The 21,874-nt window shown below is 27.0% G+C and overlaps 1 protein-coding gene across 16 annotated transcripts in view; it reads right to left on the bottom strand.

Annotated features, from left to right (window-relative positions):
• Nucleotides 1-630: 630 nt before the first annotated feature.
• Taf3 (TBP-associated factor 3) overlaps nucleotides 631-21,874 on the bottom strand; it is a 47,603-nt gene continuing 26,359 nt past the window's right edge. Inside the window, exons 1-12 of one of the 16 annotated variants that reach the window (XM_012281840.2) lie at nucleotides 13,564-13,581; nucleotides 12,708-13,003; nucleotides 11,713-11,884; nucleotides 11,359-11,601; nucleotides 8,648-9,819; nucleotides 7,938-8,510; nucleotides 7,432-7,611; nucleotides 7,251-7,354; nucleotides 6,696-7,035; nucleotides 3,446-3,540; nucleotides 1,623-1,723; nucleotides 631-1,122 (exon numbers count right to left, since the gene is read on the bottom strand). In XM_012281840.2, the coding sequence (XP_012137230.1) occupies nucleotides 1,058-1,122; nucleotides 1,623-1,723; nucleotides 3,446-3,540; nucleotides 6,696-7,035; nucleotides 7,251-7,354; nucleotides 7,432-7,611; nucleotides 7,938-8,510; nucleotides 8,648-9,819; nucleotides 11,359-11,601; nucleotides 11,713-11,878 (3,039 nt within the window). In that variant the 5' untranslated portion in view covers nucleotides 11,879-11,884; nucleotides 12,708-13,003; nucleotides 13,564-13,581 and the 3' untranslated portion in view covers nucleotides 631-1,057. The other 15 variants (XM_012281841.2, XM_076530540.1, XM_012281839.2 and 12 more) reach the window with 15 other exon arrangements.

The raw sequence follows: 21,874 nt of genomic DNA, 5'->3' as shown, positions 1-21,874 counted from the left end.
TTAAATATACATAAAATATCTATAAAATTAGATCATTTATGGCACAATAGTTTTCTGAATTAATATAAATATATTACAATTAAGTCTATTTATCATATAATCATTTTCCAATTTCAATGAAATTATTTTTAAATAATTTACTAAGAAAATTCAGTACGAATATAGAAATAAGTTGCAGAAAACATTTCTGATTACTGTATGCGTGTTTAACTTCGTATCTTTTCTGTATTTTTAGGAGAAATTTAAATAATTTCTTTTGCACAAAATTACATACACAATATACATTACATGTATATTAATTTATATCTTTTATCCCAAATTATTTATTCTAATTAAAATTCAATATATGGATTCACAAACATGTCAAATGAGCAGAAAAAAAATAAAATAGATGTGACGTGTAAAATAATTTTTTCATAATTAATTAAGTTTCTAAGTCATTTTACTATAAATATTTGTTTAACAAAAATTCAATAATTATTCTGTAGTTAGTATCATTCTTGTATTTAAAATAACTAGAATGAAATCTTTCATATCTTAATTGTATTGATGCAACATCATTTCCATATATCTTTTACTACAAAAAAAAAGGGAAAAAATCTATTTTTTTTTAGAAATAATGTTACAAAATTCATGTTTAGTATTTATATAAATTTATTTTTATTAGCTATCAACGTGTTAAAATTAAATTATTTGAATCTGTGTAACGATCACAAAAGGTAACATTTTTTTTAAATTAACTGGATTGCACTATCTTTTATCTTCTTACTTTTCTTCTTTACAGCCTTAACTTTCACGATAGTTTTTCCAGCTTTTCCTTTAGCAGATACAGATTTTTCTTTTAATGATTTCATTTGTAACTTCATTTCAGTTTTCGGTAATTTTTTGTTCTTTATACTCTTTACACTGAGCTTGTTGTCCTTTTTAACTTTGGTAGCAGTTTGAATTGCTATACCGGATCTTACACAAGACCCGGGTAGCTTGTACTAGGCAGTAACTTTCACTTTTTTCTTCCTCTTTTTCTTCTTCTTGTCATGATGAAGTTCTTGTTTTTTGGCTATACAATAGCGACAATACCAATCTTCATTGTCTGCTGGTGGCACTTGCATACCAACGCACACCCTAAATGATTTAAAATATAATATTAATTATTACAATGAAAAAATTCTGTACATAACTCTTTTCTTTTTGAAAAATATTTTACTTTTTTTATGTCTATTGTAACAAACAATAGTAACTATATCACAGACTTTATTTATTATTTACTAAAATTAAATATTTTTGAAAAAGGAAAGAATTTTGTGCAGAATTTTCTTTACAAACTAATAAATATAAAATACAATTATGAATTAATTAAGCTTACAACTAAAGTATTTTTATTTTTAAAATACTTTTTGTTATGATTCATTACAATTTTTTAAAGCAATTATAAGATGTTAATATGTCTTCTCTTTCTATATCTCACAAAGCATGTAAGAAAAAAAATATGATAAAATTAACCAACCAAGGTTATTAATTTGCTATTAAACATAAATATATGCAATGTGAAGATATTTATAAAACAAATTAGTTATTCCTACAAATTTTTAATTTTTAATAAGTAATGTTAGTTTTTTACTTACCAATGATACCATGCATCACAATCATCACAACCAACCATTGGTGATCCATCATCCTGGTTGCCACAAGCAGGACATATCCAAACTTGAGTCCCACCTTGGTCCTAAAAGACTCATATTACAATAAAAACACAACATATTTTGCTTCTATTATATTTATGGCTAACCCAACCCATCTCTTGTACCATCAATATATTTTAAAATGTAGAAATATATTGAATAGTGTAAAAATAAATAATTTGTTATGCTTATGCTTGATAAAACTTCATACATCTTATAGTTCATAAAATAATTTACAAACGTTATATTTATTATATGTAGAAATATTTTTATGTAAAACATGTGACAATGTATTAAAACTAAATATTGTAATGCATGATTGATGATACATAAATATGTGAGATGCTTAATAATTATGAAATTACAGAAGGTTTAATGAAGATGAAATGATTCCAAAATTAAATAATTGTAACTATTCTGTAATAGCATGTTATATATCTATCAAGTACTATTACATTCTAGTTGTGGTAATTAAGAATAATGTACGTAAATACATTAAATGATTTACTTTTGATATTATATACATGAATAATAGGGAAGGAATAATACGTTTCATATAAAAATTAAAATTTTGGTTTGTGGTAATTAAATTTTCACTTGGCCCGCAAATAAAAAGGAACATAATAATTTGGCATTTGATGATTTGCTCAAATAAGGACCAAGTTTATTAAATCAGGATTAAAGAGTTATTTCATTTTCCCTATTAAATTTATAGTATTACAATTGCACATTTTATTACAACTGTAATTTTGAGTAACTTGATTTAATTGTTTTATATGCTGTATAAGTACATGTATTATTTTAAAAATTGTAATTAAAAATACACTATAAATAAGTGAAAAGTAAATATTTAGAACAATTATGTATATAAGACAATGCAATGTATAAACATCAAGACATGTATTATATATTAAATTGATAGTAAAAACTTTAAAGATCATTTTAACTTTGGCATGTAATGATTCAATTTAATATTTAGAATATTTTTTAATTATTGTTTAAGTAAATATAGAAATATTTAAGAATTTTATATCAATATGATTAGTTCATTTTAGAAAAACAAAATTGTTATAGTAAAAAATATTATTGTCCTAAAAATTTTAATGTAACAGGTTCCCCCTGCCCATAAAAACTCATAGAATCTAATAACTCTACATTTTATTAGTTAAAATTAGTTTTCTTTTTAAATAACGAATAGTTACCTTAATAAATATATTCTAATTATAGAAAATAATGCTATTATTAGTATTCAACTATATGAAACCATTATGCAAGATCTATATGAAGTCAAGTATCATAATGTAGGTTTTTAAATATATAATTTATATTCAAGTATATCAAATCTTCAGAAATTTCAAGTAATTCTAATCTTAACTAAGTATTAAAAAATGAAAATAATGTCTCTCTGATGTATAAATTACTAAATTTTACACTATAAAACTTATCAACTGGTCTGTGTTAAAAATTTGTATCATCCAGTAATTAAATAAAATATATATGATTGTATATACCATAATTATTAGTAAAAACATATGTTTGTTTCATGTTTTATAGTAATATGAGTTGTAGTAAGCGTTTTATGAAAACTTTGAAAACTAAATACTAAAAGGTTGTCTAAGATCATAAATTCAGGCAAGAACTAAAGAGAACATAGGAAAATTCATACACGTGTAGTTTCGTTTAGTTAGCGTAAATATAAAATAGATTATTAGATCATTTTACAAGGAGTACCTAATGACTTTTGTTTAAAATGGGAATGTACTCACCACAGTAGTGGTTGATGTTGGGGGCAGCACGATCCTGCCATTTTCTTTATCTTCTTTAGCATCATCCTTTTTAAGAGCTGCATCTGCTTTCGTCTCTGTACCGTTAAAACCGTTGGTTATATTCCTAACTGTTTTACATGCTTTGTTTAATGACAACATGCAAATTGCATGCAATCAACCAATTCTTCCTATGTTGTAGATTCTTTAATATCTCCCCTTTTGAATTGCAATATTTCTTGTTAAGTTGATGTTCTCCTTTTATTTCAATTGAAATGTGCTAATGTTGCAATAGTAATAAAAGATACAATAAAGTATAGACAGTGTCAGATACGTCATAGTTCATATTTCTTTAAATAAATATTTAATACTAATTAAATGCTTCTGCTTTTAAAGAGCGTTAAATCAAATTAAACTTAGCCTTGATCTGTACCTGATAGATCCAAATTACAACTTTTTTCAAAAACATCAATATCAAATTGTTGCATTTTTAACGTTAACTTTAAAAGTAATTTGAACTTTTGGTTATTTCATTATTGAAAATACAATGAAGAAATATACATGCGCAGAATATTATATTCAAAAGCTAATACAATCATAGAAAATTTTTTTCTGTATACTAGTACAAAAGAGTGACAAATTAATAGTATTTATATATGTTAATCAATACTATTGAGCTTACTGTAATTTATAATACACTGGTTATTACTAAATGTATTTTAATAATATGTTTTAAATTCTTTTTATGGTCCAAGAAATTGAAAAAATATGGCAAATTTAAATACCTTGAGTTTGTAAAAGTATATTGTTTAAGTTTTTACTTTGAGCATTTAATTTTTATATAGGAAGAAGTCTAATAACGTCTTAGAGCCTTTAGATGTTTTCACATTGCATGTCATTTCAAAATTTAATATTTAATACTTCTTCATTACACATATAGTGGAAATGACTTTCTCTTGTGAAAGATAATAAAAATATATACAAGCTTTAAGTGCTTTATAATTACTTAAAAAAGCATGTATTACAATACTATACACCGAAATTACATAAACACTTATCTACATGCATATAAGCCACAAATTTCATTAAAATTACTATGATATATTATTTAACTTAAATTGTTGGTAAAAAAGGCAAAAGAAAATTGTTTAAAACATTTAAAAAATAACGTAACATTTTTTGAACTGCTACAGATATTTATTAACTGTAACAAATCACAGCTGTATTACACAAAACTATAATAATGTAAACAAAGTATAGTTTTATCACTTGAATCATGCATTTTGTCACTTGACATTTAAAGCTAGAAAATTTATGTTTCAGTGCAAACTTTTTATGGCTTATAGGCACTGAAAATTAACATTTTTTTAATGCATAGGATTCAATTATATATATACATATATAAATATGTAATACTGTGAAAAGTTTAGATAAATATCGCCTTTTAGTTTAAATTTATACTGTCCTAGGTATTAATTATTATTTTAAATATATTGAAAGTGCAAATTATGTACAAAACACCTAATAAACTTTTATAACTTTTTTTATAGAAATTGAATTATTTCATTTAATAACGTTTTGTATACTAAATTTTGAACATAAATACAACTTAAGAGCATTAAATAATTTATATTAAAATAAATATTTTAAGAGTAATAAATAAACGTATTATTTAATTTTTGTATAAGGAGCTAATCTCGACAAAAATATTTATTTTTATTCTATATTTTGTGTTTAAAATTTGAGAATAGTTTCATATTTTCTTTCCGTATGTTTTCCTGTTTTTTTTTTTTCACAAATTATCTAACAATTTTGATCATAAAACAGTTAAATGTTGCTATGAGTCATCCTAATTAGTATACCATAAAAAAATTTTAATTTATGAGTCAGTTGGTTTCAATTATATAATTTTTGTAATGTTTAAAATATAGTGTATTTGCATTGTGGAAGAAGATATTGAAAGAAAAAGTTTAAGATTCAATCCAATGACAGTGCAATGATATGAGAAAGATCTTAAAACTTTGTTCATTGATATTAAATATTTTTAAAATTGATATGACTGTTGGTTTAAAAATAAATTATGGTTAGTGATAATGATAAAAATGTCTAAAATACAGAATAATTAAGTTTTGAAAGTTTTCAGTATAAAAAGTTCCACCTACATAAAGATAATAGAAGTGCTAAAATTTACAATTAAGTAAATCTATAACCACAACGTGAAATACATAACAAGTCTAATGTAAGCTATAAAATTTGTCTACATACAATTTAGAGAAACATAACTATATATAAAGCAGGCCAAATGAAAATTATACCATCACCGCAAGTCATAAATGCATAGAAAGTAAAAATGAAATATTGGGAAACTGGAAATTTTGGATGAGGTGAAATTTGAATGGTATCGATGGGTTGAGTTAATTGTTGCAGTAAAAGTAATATCAATATTGTGTAAAATGATATAAGATATATGATATTCGAATGAAATTTTTTTAACTTTAATCAACTATTTAAAATCAATTCCTATTTATGCGTTTCTTTTGTAATGAAGTATATAGTGCAATTAATTTGATATACTGAAGTAATTTAAAGAAAATTCTAAATAATTGTGATTAATAAATAACTAATCTGATATAGATTATCTATTTGAATATATATGAATAAAAATCAGAGTAGGGTTGTCACTTGTGCTTACTTTAATAATACATTTGTTCTAATTTCCAATAGGTTCCCTTTTATAAAATTTAAATAAAGGTACTAATGTTTATAATAAATACTACAGTTTAAATAAATTTGTTAGTCAATTCGCTTTTTTATTTCTTGCTGTTTTCAAATAAAACATGCTTTATATTTCAAGAGAATCATGGTATATAGTATCATACATACAGATAGTATATCTCAGTGAACACTAAGATTATACACGAATAACCAAGAATCCATAGAAATCTTTCTATACACTATCAGCGTACTTGAAAATCTGTTTAAAAAGGAAGTCGTACAGTAAGCCATATAAAAAAGGGCTGTATAACGAGACTTGACTATATCAATACAAAAAATTATACTGATATAAAAATACAGAAATATGATTAACAAAAATTAAATATGAAATTATTTCTTTGGTCCATAAGCAGTGACATCCCTAAGCATAAGTTTTAATTTTAATTTTATATTTTTTAAATTTCAACACATAAATATTTGAAAATATAACGTTTCTTTATATTTGAAAATATATTTTTATCATATAAAACGTACTTACAAAATAAAATGCTGGTTGTTGTTGTGGCAGGGGAATTGGATGCTTGGGAGCAGGATCAAAGTGAGGAGAAGATTCTCTTGGAGGTAAGGCTTTGAAGAGAGATTTCTTTGCTCGAGGAACTGTTGCAAGTGGCACACTAGTAAGACTGGCAGAGAAAGTATCTGTAGGAAGAACAGGACTTCCATCTAATGCTCCCTCCTCTGTTTTCTTACTTGCCAACTTTTGTTTTGGTGGTCGCGTTACTAAGGCTGATATTTTTGCTAACTCTGGGCTTGGTTCTCGTTTTGTCTCCTCCTCAGGTTTCTTCAGCAATGTTTTTATAGTTCTATAACATAGTTCCCTAATAATAATATATGCGTTATTAAATATACTGAAATGTATTCAGTATTAACGCATGTATTTTACACTTGCATATTTATTTTACTTTATACCATATGATAAAAAATAAACATAATACACTGCACTATATTGATAAAATAATAAACACAGTTCTAAATGCTATAAAGCACAATTTTATAATAAAATAGATAATAAGAGGATAGATTATATGCTTACATTTTTTTCATCGGAGTAGTATCTGGTGTTGGTGGTCGTGGAGAAGCTGTTCCTAATTTTAGCGTTATTTTTGGTACAGCCTCCGAATTTTTATCCTCCTTTTGCTATAAAACATTCATTTTTCATTTTATATTATGTATAAATAGTGAAAATAAAATATAATTAATACTATTTTCTGTACCTCTTTTTCTTTTCGTTTATCTTTCTTTTCTTTCTTTTCTTTAATTTTATCTAATTTTTCCTTTTTATCCATCTTCTCTTTCTTGTCTTTTATTTTCTCACTCTTTTCTTTATGTTTTTCTTTTTTGTCTTTTTTCTTTTTCAGTTTGTCTTTCTTTTCCTTTTTGTGCTCTTTTAATTTCTGAAAATAAAGATTATACATAATACAATTATTAAAATATAACAGCTTTTTTATCTATGCTATAAGATTTTAAATTAATGATAAATACAAATTGAAAATGTTATTAAATGGCACAAAATCATATTTATAACTTAGCATAATTTTCAATTTTATGAAAGTAATAAGCTCTTTTTTAATTAAAGAATATTATAGGCAATGCCTGGATATCGAAATAGAAATACTATCCAAAGAAGTTTCCAATAGCTTCAGCGTGATAGTCAGCATGAAAATTATTTAACAACTGTCGAAAAATAAAAGATAAAAGTTTAATTAAAACAAACAATTACCTTATCATTTTTATCCTGTTTTTCAATTTTGGGGCTTTTTGAAAGTAACAACGGCACAATAGGTACTTGTGTAGGATACGTAATTGGTGCTGCAAGTGCGGATGACAATGGTGGTGCAACAGTATTCGTAGGAACTGGTGGAACTATTTCTTTCTCCTGTTTAATCACCTTTGGTTTATCCGCTTTTTCTTTCTCTATTTTTTCATGTTTTGCTACTGAGGATATAACTTCAGTAGACGAAGGTGCTGAAGAAGGTTTTTCACGTTCAACAGATTTATGTTTTGGTAAAGTAGGCAAGTCTTCAGATTTTTGTGGTAAATTTAAAAAACGAGGAGGTAAAGGTAAATTTGGCATTGCTGGATGAGGACCCGTGGTACCTCTTCCTAAAGGTAACGGAAACCTGGGGAACATTGGATGCGGTATTAAACCAGGTGCAGTTGGAAAGGCCGGAAAGAAAGGAAATGGAAGGGCTGGTGGAAAACTTGGTTCTTTAGAAAGTTGAGGTTCAGGTGCCTGTGGAGTTTTTGGCCGATCTAACACATCCAGTTCTGGCGCATCGTTGGTAAGCTTTGTCTGAAAAATGGTAATCGCGTATCGGCGATGTCTTTCGCCATCTTCAAGCAATTAATGGTGCTCGCACGTACGTGCATGCACGCACATGTGTATTCGTGTTACCATATTACACTACATATAAACAAAAACCAGCTTACCTTTTTCGGACTAACGCAACGTTTTGGACTCCTTGATTTTAACTCCTTCTTTTTACTAATCTTTTCTTTTTTCTTTTTTTTATGATCCGTAGGAGTCGTGGGCATATTTAGTTCTGGAGTTCTTGGTGTACTGGGAGTTCCTGGTGGAGACATATCATCAAACATGTAAACGTCAGATGCTGGACTTTGTAGATCAATTAATTCTCCTCCATCAGGTTGAAGGTGGACATCTGGTGTATGCGGAGCCTTCTTCTCTTCTCGTTTTGCATCATTATCGTTACAGAGCATTTGCTTATCAATATTTTCGTCGATAATTAAACCTGGTGAACTTTCTCTTGAATCAAGTTCTTTGTATTTATGTTGCTCTGATGTGTCTTTGTCTTTATCCTCCCGCGGCTTTGAAATCTTTTTGAAAATATTTAACTTTTGTTTGTCTGGCTCTGATGGCAATTTATCGATATTATCTTCTTTCCTTTCAACTGTTGAAGAACTATCAACAAGATCATTTACTTTCTCTGTTTTTGTCTTTGGTTGTGGATTTTTTTGTAATTTTGGACTATGGCTAGCCTTGGGTGTTATCAACTTAGGAGTTGATGGCCTACTCGATGAACTTGGCATAACACACTGTGTCTTCCCACCTCCAGGCTTCAAAGGTTTTAATTTAGCTAATTCTTTCATGCCAGCTAATTTTTTAATTTTATTATTATCTATCTTATCTGGTTTAAATAATTCTTTAGCACGATTTTTCTTTTTATTTTCCTTGTCGATCTTACAATCTTCCAAACCTTTCTTTATAATCTTCTTCGGTTTCTTATCATATTTTAATTCAGGAGGTACCATGGGGTAAGAGCTAGGTTGTGGTGAATCTGAGCGCGTTTGATGCGGTGTTCTTGCTTCAGGTAGTTTTCCTTCTCTGGCAGGTGATAAAAAACCAGAAGTAGTCATCATAACACTATGAATTTCACGCAATGGTCTACCTTCTTCTATTATTCTCACACGCTTCACTATAGGACTCTCGTATGAAACAGGGTCCCCTGGTCGTTTAAAAACTACTTGTGGTGACATTCTATGTGGAGAAACATTCGTAGAACTGTTGGTTGATGTTGTATTGTTTGATGACAAATCAGAGGTACCATTCATTAAATTTTCTGGTTTCTCTGCCAAGTACTCTTCTGTAAAATAATAATTGACTTTAGTTTAATCAAATTAATGTTTTACTAATTATTTAAATTATACTACATTTTTTATGAGCAGAAGTTAAAGGTACATTATTAAATACGTTCATTATTGAAAGTTTAGTTTTATTCATATAACAATATATTTTTTTCTATACATTACAAATTATTTTACTAAATTAGAAATTTTAAAAGTATTTAATATTTATATCAAATCAGCTGACTTTAAGAATAAGTACAAATAAAACGTGAAGAAACTACAAATCTATAGAATAGCTAAGTATGTTAATCAAAGCTGCAAGTTTTTGTACACTTTATGGGTGTAAGTTATAGATTTTTATGCCTGAGTCTGTTAATAACATAAGTACCTTATTCAAAGTTATACTGAAGAATTAAAAATTTGTTTGCTAATTGACAAAATAGTTTTCATAATGCAAAAATTAAAAACACATTCTCGTTTTACACGCGTTTTTCTTAAGAAAGAATAATAAAAAATAATGCTAACATTATGATTTTGTAAGAAAATTTATTATTGATAAGTAATTTGAAATAAATCCTATGCATACATACTATATTACTTGTGTAACTATGTATAAATTTATGTTATTTTAGTTATTATTTATTAATTACTGAATAAAATACTAAATTGGGGCATATATAAAAGCTTCATTATGGTTTTAAAAATTCAGTATAAAAATCGCAACATTCTACTTAATTTCTTTAATTTTTTAAAGTACAATAACATATCAGTTTTTACATTCATAATAATCTTTTATGATCAAATAACATTCATTTCAAATATTATCATAGGTACCATTGTATACATTTAATAAAATAATTAAAAAAAAAAGAAAACAGATATAACTTAATATAATGTTACTGAAATAATTTGACCAAATAGTTATTTTATTAAATTTTGAACTTACAATATACTCATTTTAATATATTTTATCTTCACTTAAAAGTATTTATAATTAACATTTTGAAATTTTATTTCCTCAATTATATAAAGCCTAAAAAATATTTTAAATAAATGCTTATAAAAATTAACTTTTTAAAATGTAAAAATGGCTTTATAATGTAAAAAAGAAAGAAATGTTATAATTATCTATAACAATTTTATATAAGGAAGTTTGTAATCATATTGTTCATATTACATGCATGTATTATAACTGCACAATTTATAAGAATAGTCTTGTATTTATATACATGCAAACATACATGATAAGTATCCTTGTAATACAAAAGTGTATTTAATTATAAATACATAATTATTTAACTCTTTTTCAATAATACATAAAATTAGGTTACTAAAAATTAAGATTTATAATATTATAGTTTTATATTTATTGATAATTAATTAATTAATGTTATCTTTCATTCTTCAGTTTCAATAATACTATATTACATATCATTTTAACATACTTCGATATAAAAATATTAGAATGAAAATATCAGCAAATAAACATATTTATGATTTAATTTATAATTTATATAATAAAGGATATGTATTAATATGGTTAGTACATAATTTACCTTCAGTATCAGGATACATAGCTGGTAAATGTTCATGTACATGTACTGGCCTTGTTACAACTTCTCGACTCCCAGGTTTTAAAAAGTTTAAATGATTTTCACGTCGAATTGGAAATTTAGGTACCATTATAGAACACGGAACTGAATCTACATTTTTAATATATTCTGCTAATTCTTGTACATCAATGTTCATATGCCGAAATGCTAAGCCTAAATCGTTAATGTTAGCTTCCGTCCTTCCCACTAAAAAATTATTGACATAAAATATATTAGCATCAAAAGAATACTGTTTGATAGCATTGATTGTGTTTCAAAACAGTCATAATTATCTCAATTCTTTTTTCAAATACTTACAAATTTCTGCATATTGATGCGTAAGTTTAGAAATTCGTAAAAGATATTCCTGCATGAGATCAACCATAAATTCTAATGGTGTAGAATTAATAGAATGCCATCCAATTGTTTGGCAAATTTGGGCAACAACCATTCTTAAAACACTTCTGCTATATTCTGTTGACATTTTTAACTACAACAAAAATATTAATAAAGAAATCTATTAAAAATGTTTACAAGAAATTAAAAAAATTCATTAAATGCCCAAGTACATATTCATTTTTAAACAGTATTTATGAAGGAGATTCCAGGATAATTGGCAAATATTTTAGGTGTTAAAATCACTTTTAAAATATTTTCTACTTATTCCTGGATGCTTTGTACATCGATAATATCTGGAGACTAGAATAATAATATATTAAGGCACAATTTTTAAATTTTAATTGACAATAAATAAAATGTATAAATTTGTGTAACTTCGGAACCATAAAGATTTATATGTGATTTTTGGAAATGAATAAAAAGTGCATTAATCTATTATCTGAAAGTGAAACGTATTTGGCATTCTTACTTCTCGAGACGAAAAAGAAATTGAACTCAATATTGCTTGGCTCAATGGACTTAATATCAACTTGCATTTAGTTAACTTTATTATGGTACAATAAAATGTATATTTGAAAGCAGGAGTAAAAATTATTTTAACATATGTGATGAGTTTAATATTTTATACATTTTACAAATGCAGAGTCAAAAAATATTGAAATTTAATACTGCAAAATACACTTATAGAAACCTTTTATACCACTAGATTTAGAACAATATATGAATTTATTACGATAAAAATTAAATGATTTAAAACGAAATAATTTGTATTATCTACTGGAACGAAAAATTTAATATAGAAGACATGTAAAATGTCACTTAAAAGAAAATGTACTTAATATTGATTCTAAAATCCAGATATTAATATGAAAATTGCGTATAAATTTGTTTATACGATTTTTTATTTTACTTACCAATGCAAAAGAAACTGTACAAGATTTGATCAATTTCTTTAGCTTATCAATCTAAAATACATACATTTCTATCACACTATTTAACTTCATTTAGCACTTCGGTGTTAACTTGTGCAATTCACTTTGATAATAATACATATTTTACTTGTGAAACGTAATGAAATGTAAATAACACAATAGGCACAAAACGCAATACGTCTTCACCGCCTTCACATCTTCCCTCGAACGTATTTTTACTCCTCCATGACCACCGATGCATATTATAATATACCGTACACCATGATGGCGGAAGGTTTCTTCAGTCATGAAAGTAAAAAAAATAGCATAATTTTAATGCTGCCTAAGCCCATTTATGTTAATATACAAGAAGTTATCAAATTTAAATTCTATCGTTGTTTAATTATTAGCATTCTACTATATAAATTTGTACAATATTCAAATGCACGAATACAATTTTATATAAACACAAATTCATCCCACAAGACATTTTATTACGAAAATTTTATTTTCACAAACACACTATTTTTCTGTCCACAAATAAATTCAGAATTACACTCCATGTTCATTTATTTTTATAAAGATTATAATACGATAATAATAAATAATATTAATTTTAATATTTTAATGTTTATTAAATCCATAAACTACTAATAAATAGAGTGAGCAGTTTAATATATATAAACTACTAATAGCTTAGAGTGGAAGCTATACTGTAGTAGTGTCATTGTTCTCTTAATGGTGGGAACTTTCAAGATTTACTTTCACAATTATGTCAATAAAACGTAGAAATAATTATGTGATTCAGTTACAATTTTATTACTATAAAATTTCTTTAACTAATAAACAATTTACATACATAATAATGATAATAATTCCCAATGCAAAATATAATACAAAAATACTATAATATTTTTGAAGCGAAATCGATTTTTCCATACAAATTTATCCGCCATACTTATTTTATTAATAACTACAAATAAATTTACAGCAATTTCAGTAAAGACATTGTCTAACAAACGCATTAAAAATTAAATGCAATGTTATAATATAGTCAATTCTAGTATGTACGAATAGCATCATTGCATGTCGAGTTCGTTCTGCGCATATTATCATTGATTGGTTCTAATCAGCGCATGCGCAGCATGGCGCCGCTACAAGTAATTTCTAGACGTATATACCCGGTGACATTTTATTTTGTATATTTTCTGTAGCTCTGCTTCTCTCTTATATTTATCATTTTTGTTCACTATATATATGACCAATAAAGTGAAAAGTGAATGATGATATGATAAAAGGAGATGGCGGTTTCGTAAGCTTGGTTAAACTGTCCGAAGTAACCATTCCCTCGCAATTTGACATTTGATTTTAGAAAAGAACAGTATGGGAAAAAGTAATTCGATTGAATCAGAATATAGCGACCTTGTTCTACCCCTGTATGACCAAATTTCCACAGCAGTGGTTACATATACTGTGGACACATGTATAAAGTGAACACGGATGATAATGTAGGAAACGTACATTCGAATGTATCATAGGTTTCCTTTAGTCAAGGACTAGTATAGAGGGTGTCTCCTTCCACCATTTGCCTTTGAGTTTGAAAGTTCAAGTATAGAAACTTGAAAATTTTCAAATCTCCAAACTTTAAAATTTCTAAATTTTCATATTTCCAAATTATCAAACTCCCAAATTTCCAAATCCATAAACCTCAATTTTCCCAATTACCAAATTCTTAATTTTCAGGTCTTTAAATTTACGAATTCCCTAATTTTGTAATTTTCAAATTCTTTCAATTTCCACATATTGAAATTCTTAAATTTCTAAAGTATGATTTCTAAATTTTCTAATTTATAGATTTGGAAATTTGTTAATATAAAAGAGTTAAATATTACACGAGTACCTTATGTAAGTACGTTCGTGTCTCTTACGCCATATTGCGCCTGTGCTGATCGCAACCAATCAGAGCCAACATGCGCAGAGTGAACAAAAACTCGTTCAAATTGCACTGTTTTTTGGTGAAATCGATATATTTATATGAATCGATTATAGCAATTTGCGTTACAATTTGAATATTGATTTTTCTGTTAATTGTATATGATTATTTTTATGTTTTGAGGAATGATATTTGTACATATATGTATAATACATCATTTTAAGGTGTAAATTGAAACTAAAGTGACGGTAATAGTGTTGTATTTTTAAGAGTATTTAAGAATTAAACTGATGATTCTTTATTTGTTATTTTAGTATTTTAAAACATGTTTGATAATTTATTATTTTATCCCTTTCTAACAGAAACTGGTTTTTATTTAAAATGTTTGGTTTAAGCAATACTATATATAATTTTTGTCCTCATCGGTTAAAAAATTGACCTCTTCATGTGAAATTTTATTTCTTCATCATTTTATTCTTTTCTTTTACCTAAGTTATTTCTGTTTTTCATCTTATTTTTCTGTTTAAGATCTATCTCTCGCATTTTCCTATCAGATGTTCTAGCATTCTCCACCATTTAACATTATACTCCACCCTTGTTATTATCAGAATAATTACAACTCTAAAAGTTCAGAGGAGCGTTCAATTATCCCTGCATGAGTTTAAGAGTTAAAGTCTATTCTATTATATTGCATCTATTTTTGCACACTTTTACTTCCATTGTTTAACATATTTGTTCCACTGTTTTCTTCCCTTCTTTCTTCTTAAAGTTATTCTCATTAACTACATCTGGTCTTATTTAAATAACTTCCTTTGCCTTTATTTGTACATATCTTTATTTGTATAAATTCAGTTCTTATTTGAGAATTTTCTCTTAATTTTTGTCTAGTATTTTACTGCTCTCTGACTTTTTGTGTTCGTATTATATGAAAATTAGCAACCGAATTTATTTACAAAGTTTAACATATTTTTCATAAGGATGATTTTATGAATTGATGTACTGTAATGTTTCTTGTAACAATTAAAATAAAGTGAAAACTCATTTTGAATTCATCGTTCTCTTCTGATGTAACTGCGCAAGTGAACTTTTAATATTTTACAAGAATTTTGGAGAAAGAATATCTACTTCCGGCCTGAAGCTATTTAGATCATGTTACAGGAGATTGAAAGCGAGTGCTACCCGTACACATGTATATCTCTAGTCTGCTTTCCTTCTGACCGATTACCTTTCCCACGGCGGCTTATAGGAACATAACTACGTTTATATTACAGTCTGCCGTGTGCATTTAGTCACACGAGCATGCACATGCACGAATAAGCTTAACATACAGATCGCTATGAGAAATTCTTATTGCGAGGGCGATTGTCTGTTGCAATACTAAAACAACGGCACTGATCTAGTTTGAAAATCGAACGTGTAAGATTCTCAAACCAGAATCTCGACATTTAGATGATTGAAATAATTATTCATAATCATTGATAAATTTTTCGTTCACGTCATTTTGTTAGTTTGCTAGTTTATTATTTTAGTATTTTAGTATTTTACTATTATACTATTTCACTATTTTATTATACTACTATACTATCATTCTACTATTCTGCTGTAATTTACATTATATTTTTAGCACCATGGCAAGGTTTACATTAATAGAGTGGTACAGTAGCTTAAGCTGGTTATGCTTATTAAGCATAAGAGGCATTCGTTTAGTATATCTATATGTAGTAGAGTTTCATTTGAACCCTAACTCAACTTGTTTTGAACTATGAGCGCCAAATATTAAAATAGTAAAATTGTAAATTGACACATTAGTTAAACAGCAAAATGATGAAATACTGAAATAGTGAAATCACGCGTTAGGATATTAAAATAATAAAGCACTAAAATAGTAAAATAATGAATTCATAAAATAGAACAGTAAAATAGTAAAACTTAATCAAGTAATCATATCAATATAATAAATTATATATCAAGCTTATTACTTATTAACATAAGTTACAATAAATTATAATAATAAAATTTTATTTAATAAGAAATAGGCAAACACTGTTCCTATGAACAGTAGAACTATTCACAGTCACTATAGTAAATAAATGAAACTGAATTATAATAATTAAATTAAATTATTACTATATTAAATAAAAAGGTAAATAAGGGGTGTCATTTTCAAGTTGCTAAATATGTGGTTCAAATATCGTCACAAATGCGGCTAAGTTTTTAATGCAACTAATGATACACTTTTCTTTTAGTACAATAATCGATTCGTTTTGCACGATTGTATTCTGTAGTTCAACCATATTTTCAAGCATTGGTCTAGTTCGTACTGACCCGGTGCTGTAGTTTGCTCTCGAATTTCTTACATTCACCGTATGGCGTTCACCTAAGTAAATGATAGAATGTTGTGTTGTCCTCTCGATCAGCTGCCTTTTGGGTATTAATCATATCTTTGTATACGGATATTGTTTGTAAATAGCATCGCTCAAAGGGAACTGTGTATAATCGATCATTCGCAAGTCGAACAATGCTGTATTTTCAGTGCATTCCTTGTCATGGTGGTTGCCACGTAACAGGCGTCACAAATTTAGTCAAGAAATAAAAGAAGAAATCCCGAATTCTACTGAAGAGTATAATAATAAAAAATACTCAAAACAACAGAGGAAATGTGAAGTACATAGCTTTTGACTTTGGTAGTGTAATTATTTGATTCCGAAGAGATGAATGTAAACACTCGACTAGAATGTAAGAAAAATACACTTTATTTAATTACATGTTCAAAATGTATGCCGCCTTCCATCGCGTAATATTCCGGTCTTTTATTTCACATTTCCTCTTCCGTAAATCAAGTAATATGATAATAAAAATATCATGTAATATGTGTTTTGAATTCGTCTCGATGTCTTCTAATGCTATGAATAAAAAAATGTATGTTCCTATTTAAAAAATCCGAGGTGACCTTGATTTTGCCAAGAGAACAAACTGTTTTCAAAATTTGCTTTACTAATATCTATTGTGCACTTCATACCCTGCAAATATTGTTCTAAACTTTTTTTCGTAAGGTGGTTGCAAGTGGGAGAAAAATCGTGAGGAGCGTTACAGGTGACACCCTGTATATTTTTTACTATGAAAATGTAACATAATGCAATGATTCTAATAGTCTCTTAGAAAATAAATCTCAAGAATTATGTCTTTTTCTTTGCTTATATCAAAGAAGACATATATGCCTCATAAAATTATATTACATAATAACTAACATGTATGTTAGTACGTAAAATTTTCAATTTGTGTAGACATAATGGTATCCATGTAATTTGATTTTCTTTATAAGGATACTATGTAAAACTACATATATCGAATATTGTGTAACATATATTGTTTTATTCATTCCAACCTCCAGTTGTACACTTCTTACTCGAATAACAATAAGTACATAGGTCGCCGACTCTACAAATAGATCCTTGGCGTTTACAAGAAAGTATAATGCCAGGAGCAAGTTGACGAAGCGAATCAAAAATTTCTGAACTCCTGTTTTGCCAGTTTAGGTGACCAATTCTTTATTTTGTTATTTAGAAATGAAATGGTAAACTGGTTCAGCACGAATTGTGTCAAATGTGTAGAGAACACCGTACACTTGAGATTTTGTTGTGTGCAAAATTCAAGATTTGAGATTTGTTAAAGTAGTTTAGTAGATATTATTTGAAACTTTTTATATGTTTAGAAGCTGAAATTTTCGTGTTACCAAAGTCCGAAACTTTCAGTTATGAAGGTTTTACAATTTAATATCTTCAAATTTTTTAATTTTCAAATTTCAAAATTTCCCAATTTCTCAATTTTCCAATTTCCCAATTTCCCAATTTCTCAATTTTCCAATTTCCCAATTTCTCAATTTCCCAATTTCTCAATTTCCCAATTTCTCAATTTTCCAATTTCCCAATTTCCTAATTTCTCAATTTCTCAATTTCTCAATTTTCCAATTTCCCAATTTCCTAATTTCTCAATTTCTCAATTTCTCAATTTTCCAATTTCCCAATTTCCCAATTTTCTAATTTCTCAATTTCTCAATTTCTCAATTTCTCAATTTCTCAATTTCTCAATTTCTCAATTTCTCAATTTCTCAATTTCTCAATTTCATAATTTCCAAATTTCCAAATTTCCAAATTACTAAATCCCCAAGTTCGGAAATTCCAGCTCCACTCTAGTTCAAACAAACATTATATATATTCAACAGTAAATTTACCTGCGTAAACAATTTCTCATGGAAATCAACTTGTTAAAGTCGATAGTTATATATACGAGCAACATAAACAATAAATAAGACGAGTTCAGCATAAAATTAGTTAGAAAAATATTGTTAAATGCCAGTATTAATTTCCGCGTATATAAACAATTGTATGAGAACGATCAACGTCGGATAATCGTCGGATTATGCAATCCGCTCCGCTCGTTGTTTTTCGCGGTCTGGGCGATCGTATTTCATTAGAAATGTTTCGGCGAGTACATATATATTTCAAAACTTTGCGACAAGCATTGTTGGAAATCTATCCTAGGATGTTTTTAATTTTCACTTCGTAATCGTCAAATTTCTTGTCGCATACTCGGTGAAATGTATTTACGCCGACCTATTTTAATAAAGTGAACGTAGCAGTTCGGAAGCCGGAACTAATCTGTGTGTACCAGTTGATAGACTGTTTTACCTTAGGTATTCACTATTTTTCTTTCGGTTTTTAAACTGCATTTCGGAATATTGTGAACTTCGAACTTCGTATTTTTAAATTCGTCACGGTTGTCGAAAATGTCGGGAATGCGAATAAAATTTTGCATGTTAAATTGCATTGTGTTTTACACACTAAATCTATTTTTAACGAAATGTACTTGCTGTTTGGTCTTGAATATAATTTTTGTTAAAAATGGTAGTCGTAAATTAAATAGTAAATTTTTTTGTGAAGAATGGCAGATATATTTTTAATTTGAATTGTATTTTAAATTTGTTAAAAAATACGAACAGTTAATAAATTGTAAAGACATTGAATTCATTCAATTATTTATATTTTTCATATTGTTCACGCACATCAAATATAAGAATATTTGTGTAATTACGTATGCTTTCAACCTATGCAATTAAGCTGAATTATTTCATTTCATTTTGAAAGTCAACAATTATGTGGAAAGCTACATGCATGAGATGATATTATGTCGTACATTCATCAACTATTCCTTGACATTCAATTAAAGTAATTCCTCGTTTAAGTGACTTTGTATTCAATATCAAGTACACAATTTTCTCATTTACGGACCTTATTATTTTAAACAAACTTTGGTACAAAATCGTTCTACGTTTACTTGCAAAAAAAAGAATTAATTTTGCATTTCACTAATTATATTTTTAAAAAATATATTGTATTTTAATTACAATAAAAATATGTCATATTTTCATTACATTAAAAATATGTCATATTTTAATTATATTAAAAAAATGTTATATTTTAATTACATTAGAAAAATGTTATATTAGTTACATTAAAAAAATATAATTTGTATTCTCGCTTTTATTATACTCTTTCAATTCAGTCATCTTTGTCTGTAAATAAACAAAGAAAGAGAAAGAAAAGATAAATGGAAAATAGATGAAGAGAAAGTATTGGCAGAGGATATAAACAAGAAAGCTGTCCACAAAATTTCATGCCAAAAATGAAACATGCAATTTTACAAAAATCTATGTACATCTATTTTATATATTTTCGCTATGATATTTTAGAAACTTTAACTATTACTCACTGATTATAAAAAGTGTGAATTTTTAGATAACAGATAATTTACAAATGATATCATTTTATCCAGAACACAGTTGAAAGCCATAAACTGTGATCGGTGGTTCAAAAAGGATGCTGTATTTCCTTGATACATCAGTGCATTTTGTATTATTGAGTAATCGTTTCAGAGAAAGTATATACAGGAAAGAAAAGTTATTTGTTATGACTTTCACGAATGATTCTACGTATTTGAATTGACGAGATCCATAAAAACAAATGAATTGGTACACCCTTATGAGAAAGCAAAAAGACTAATTTTGAATAGTAATATTATATCTTACTATCAGGTATCAAATTGGAAGATTAAATAACATGTTTTAGACAATAATTTGGTAATGTGATACAACCAATTTTATTTATATTTAATATAATACGTGACTGTTTGAATACTTTCTCTAGGTTTAGATTTACGATCTGGGTTTTTCTTATGTTGTACTTTTCATCGTTTTCTTGAGCAAGTTTTCCTTAGGTTTCAATTTTTCTTAGATCTTAGTTTTTCATGGAATTCTTGGTTTTATATAGGTCTGCATTTTCCTAGGTTTAGTTTTTTACACTGACGTTTCCCTTTGGTGATTTTCTCTAAATCCTGTGTTTTTCTAGATCCACGTATGTAGGTCTACGTTTCTCTATTTGTAGACTTTCCTCGGATAGTTTTCTTAGATTTAGGTTTTATTTAACTTCCAAAAACAAAAGCACAATGACTGAAAATTGATATTCAAGTCACTTAAGTCGACATTTGAATTATTTTCACTGTTCATTGTTTTCACTGTTTTTAAATTATTTCACACTAAAAAGATTACATTTCAAAAGGAGAATTAGACTGTGGAGGGTGATATCCTTGATAACGTTTCCAAATTTCTTAGTGACCTCTCTTTTTTTAAATACAACTATACCTTTTCTCTATAGGTTAATTTTCTACATAACAAATATTTTGTATAAAGGGGTATTAACATACAATTGTCAAACAAATAAAAAATTTAAGAGATATTATAAATTTAAGAAGTTAAATGTTTCATATGGATATATAAATAAACAATGATTAAAATATTTCTCTAACTTACTCTATATTATACTATATTATTTGTAGTGATAATTTACCTATGTATTTATTTAGCTAAACACATATAAACAGATTTCTTTTTGCATGAAAATAGTAATGATACCCTATGTTATAAAGTTACACAGCAATAAATAATAGTTTAGTAAATAGAAGTGCCTATAAATTATAAACATTCCTCTTATAAAAATCCATGAGAAATTCGTACTAAGACATTTCACCCTCTCCAATCCATTGAAAGAAACAATTAATAACAATTCCATTAAATCAGTCACAACATCATACGACCTTTAAATATAACAGATACCTAAAAATACTTTCGTGTCTTTAAAACTGAAAGTGAACGGTACGTGTACCTCCACATGAAATTACCCAG

This window comes from Megachile rotundata, chromosome 4 (genome assembly GCF_050947335.1).
Source record: "Megachile rotundata isolate GNS110a chromosome 4, iyMegRotu1, whole genome shotgun sequence".
Taxonomy (NCBI): Eukaryota; Metazoa; Arthropoda; class Insecta; order Hymenoptera; family Megachilidae; genus Megachile; species Megachile rotundata.
This window is presented reverse-complemented; position numbering and strand designations above follow the sequence as displayed.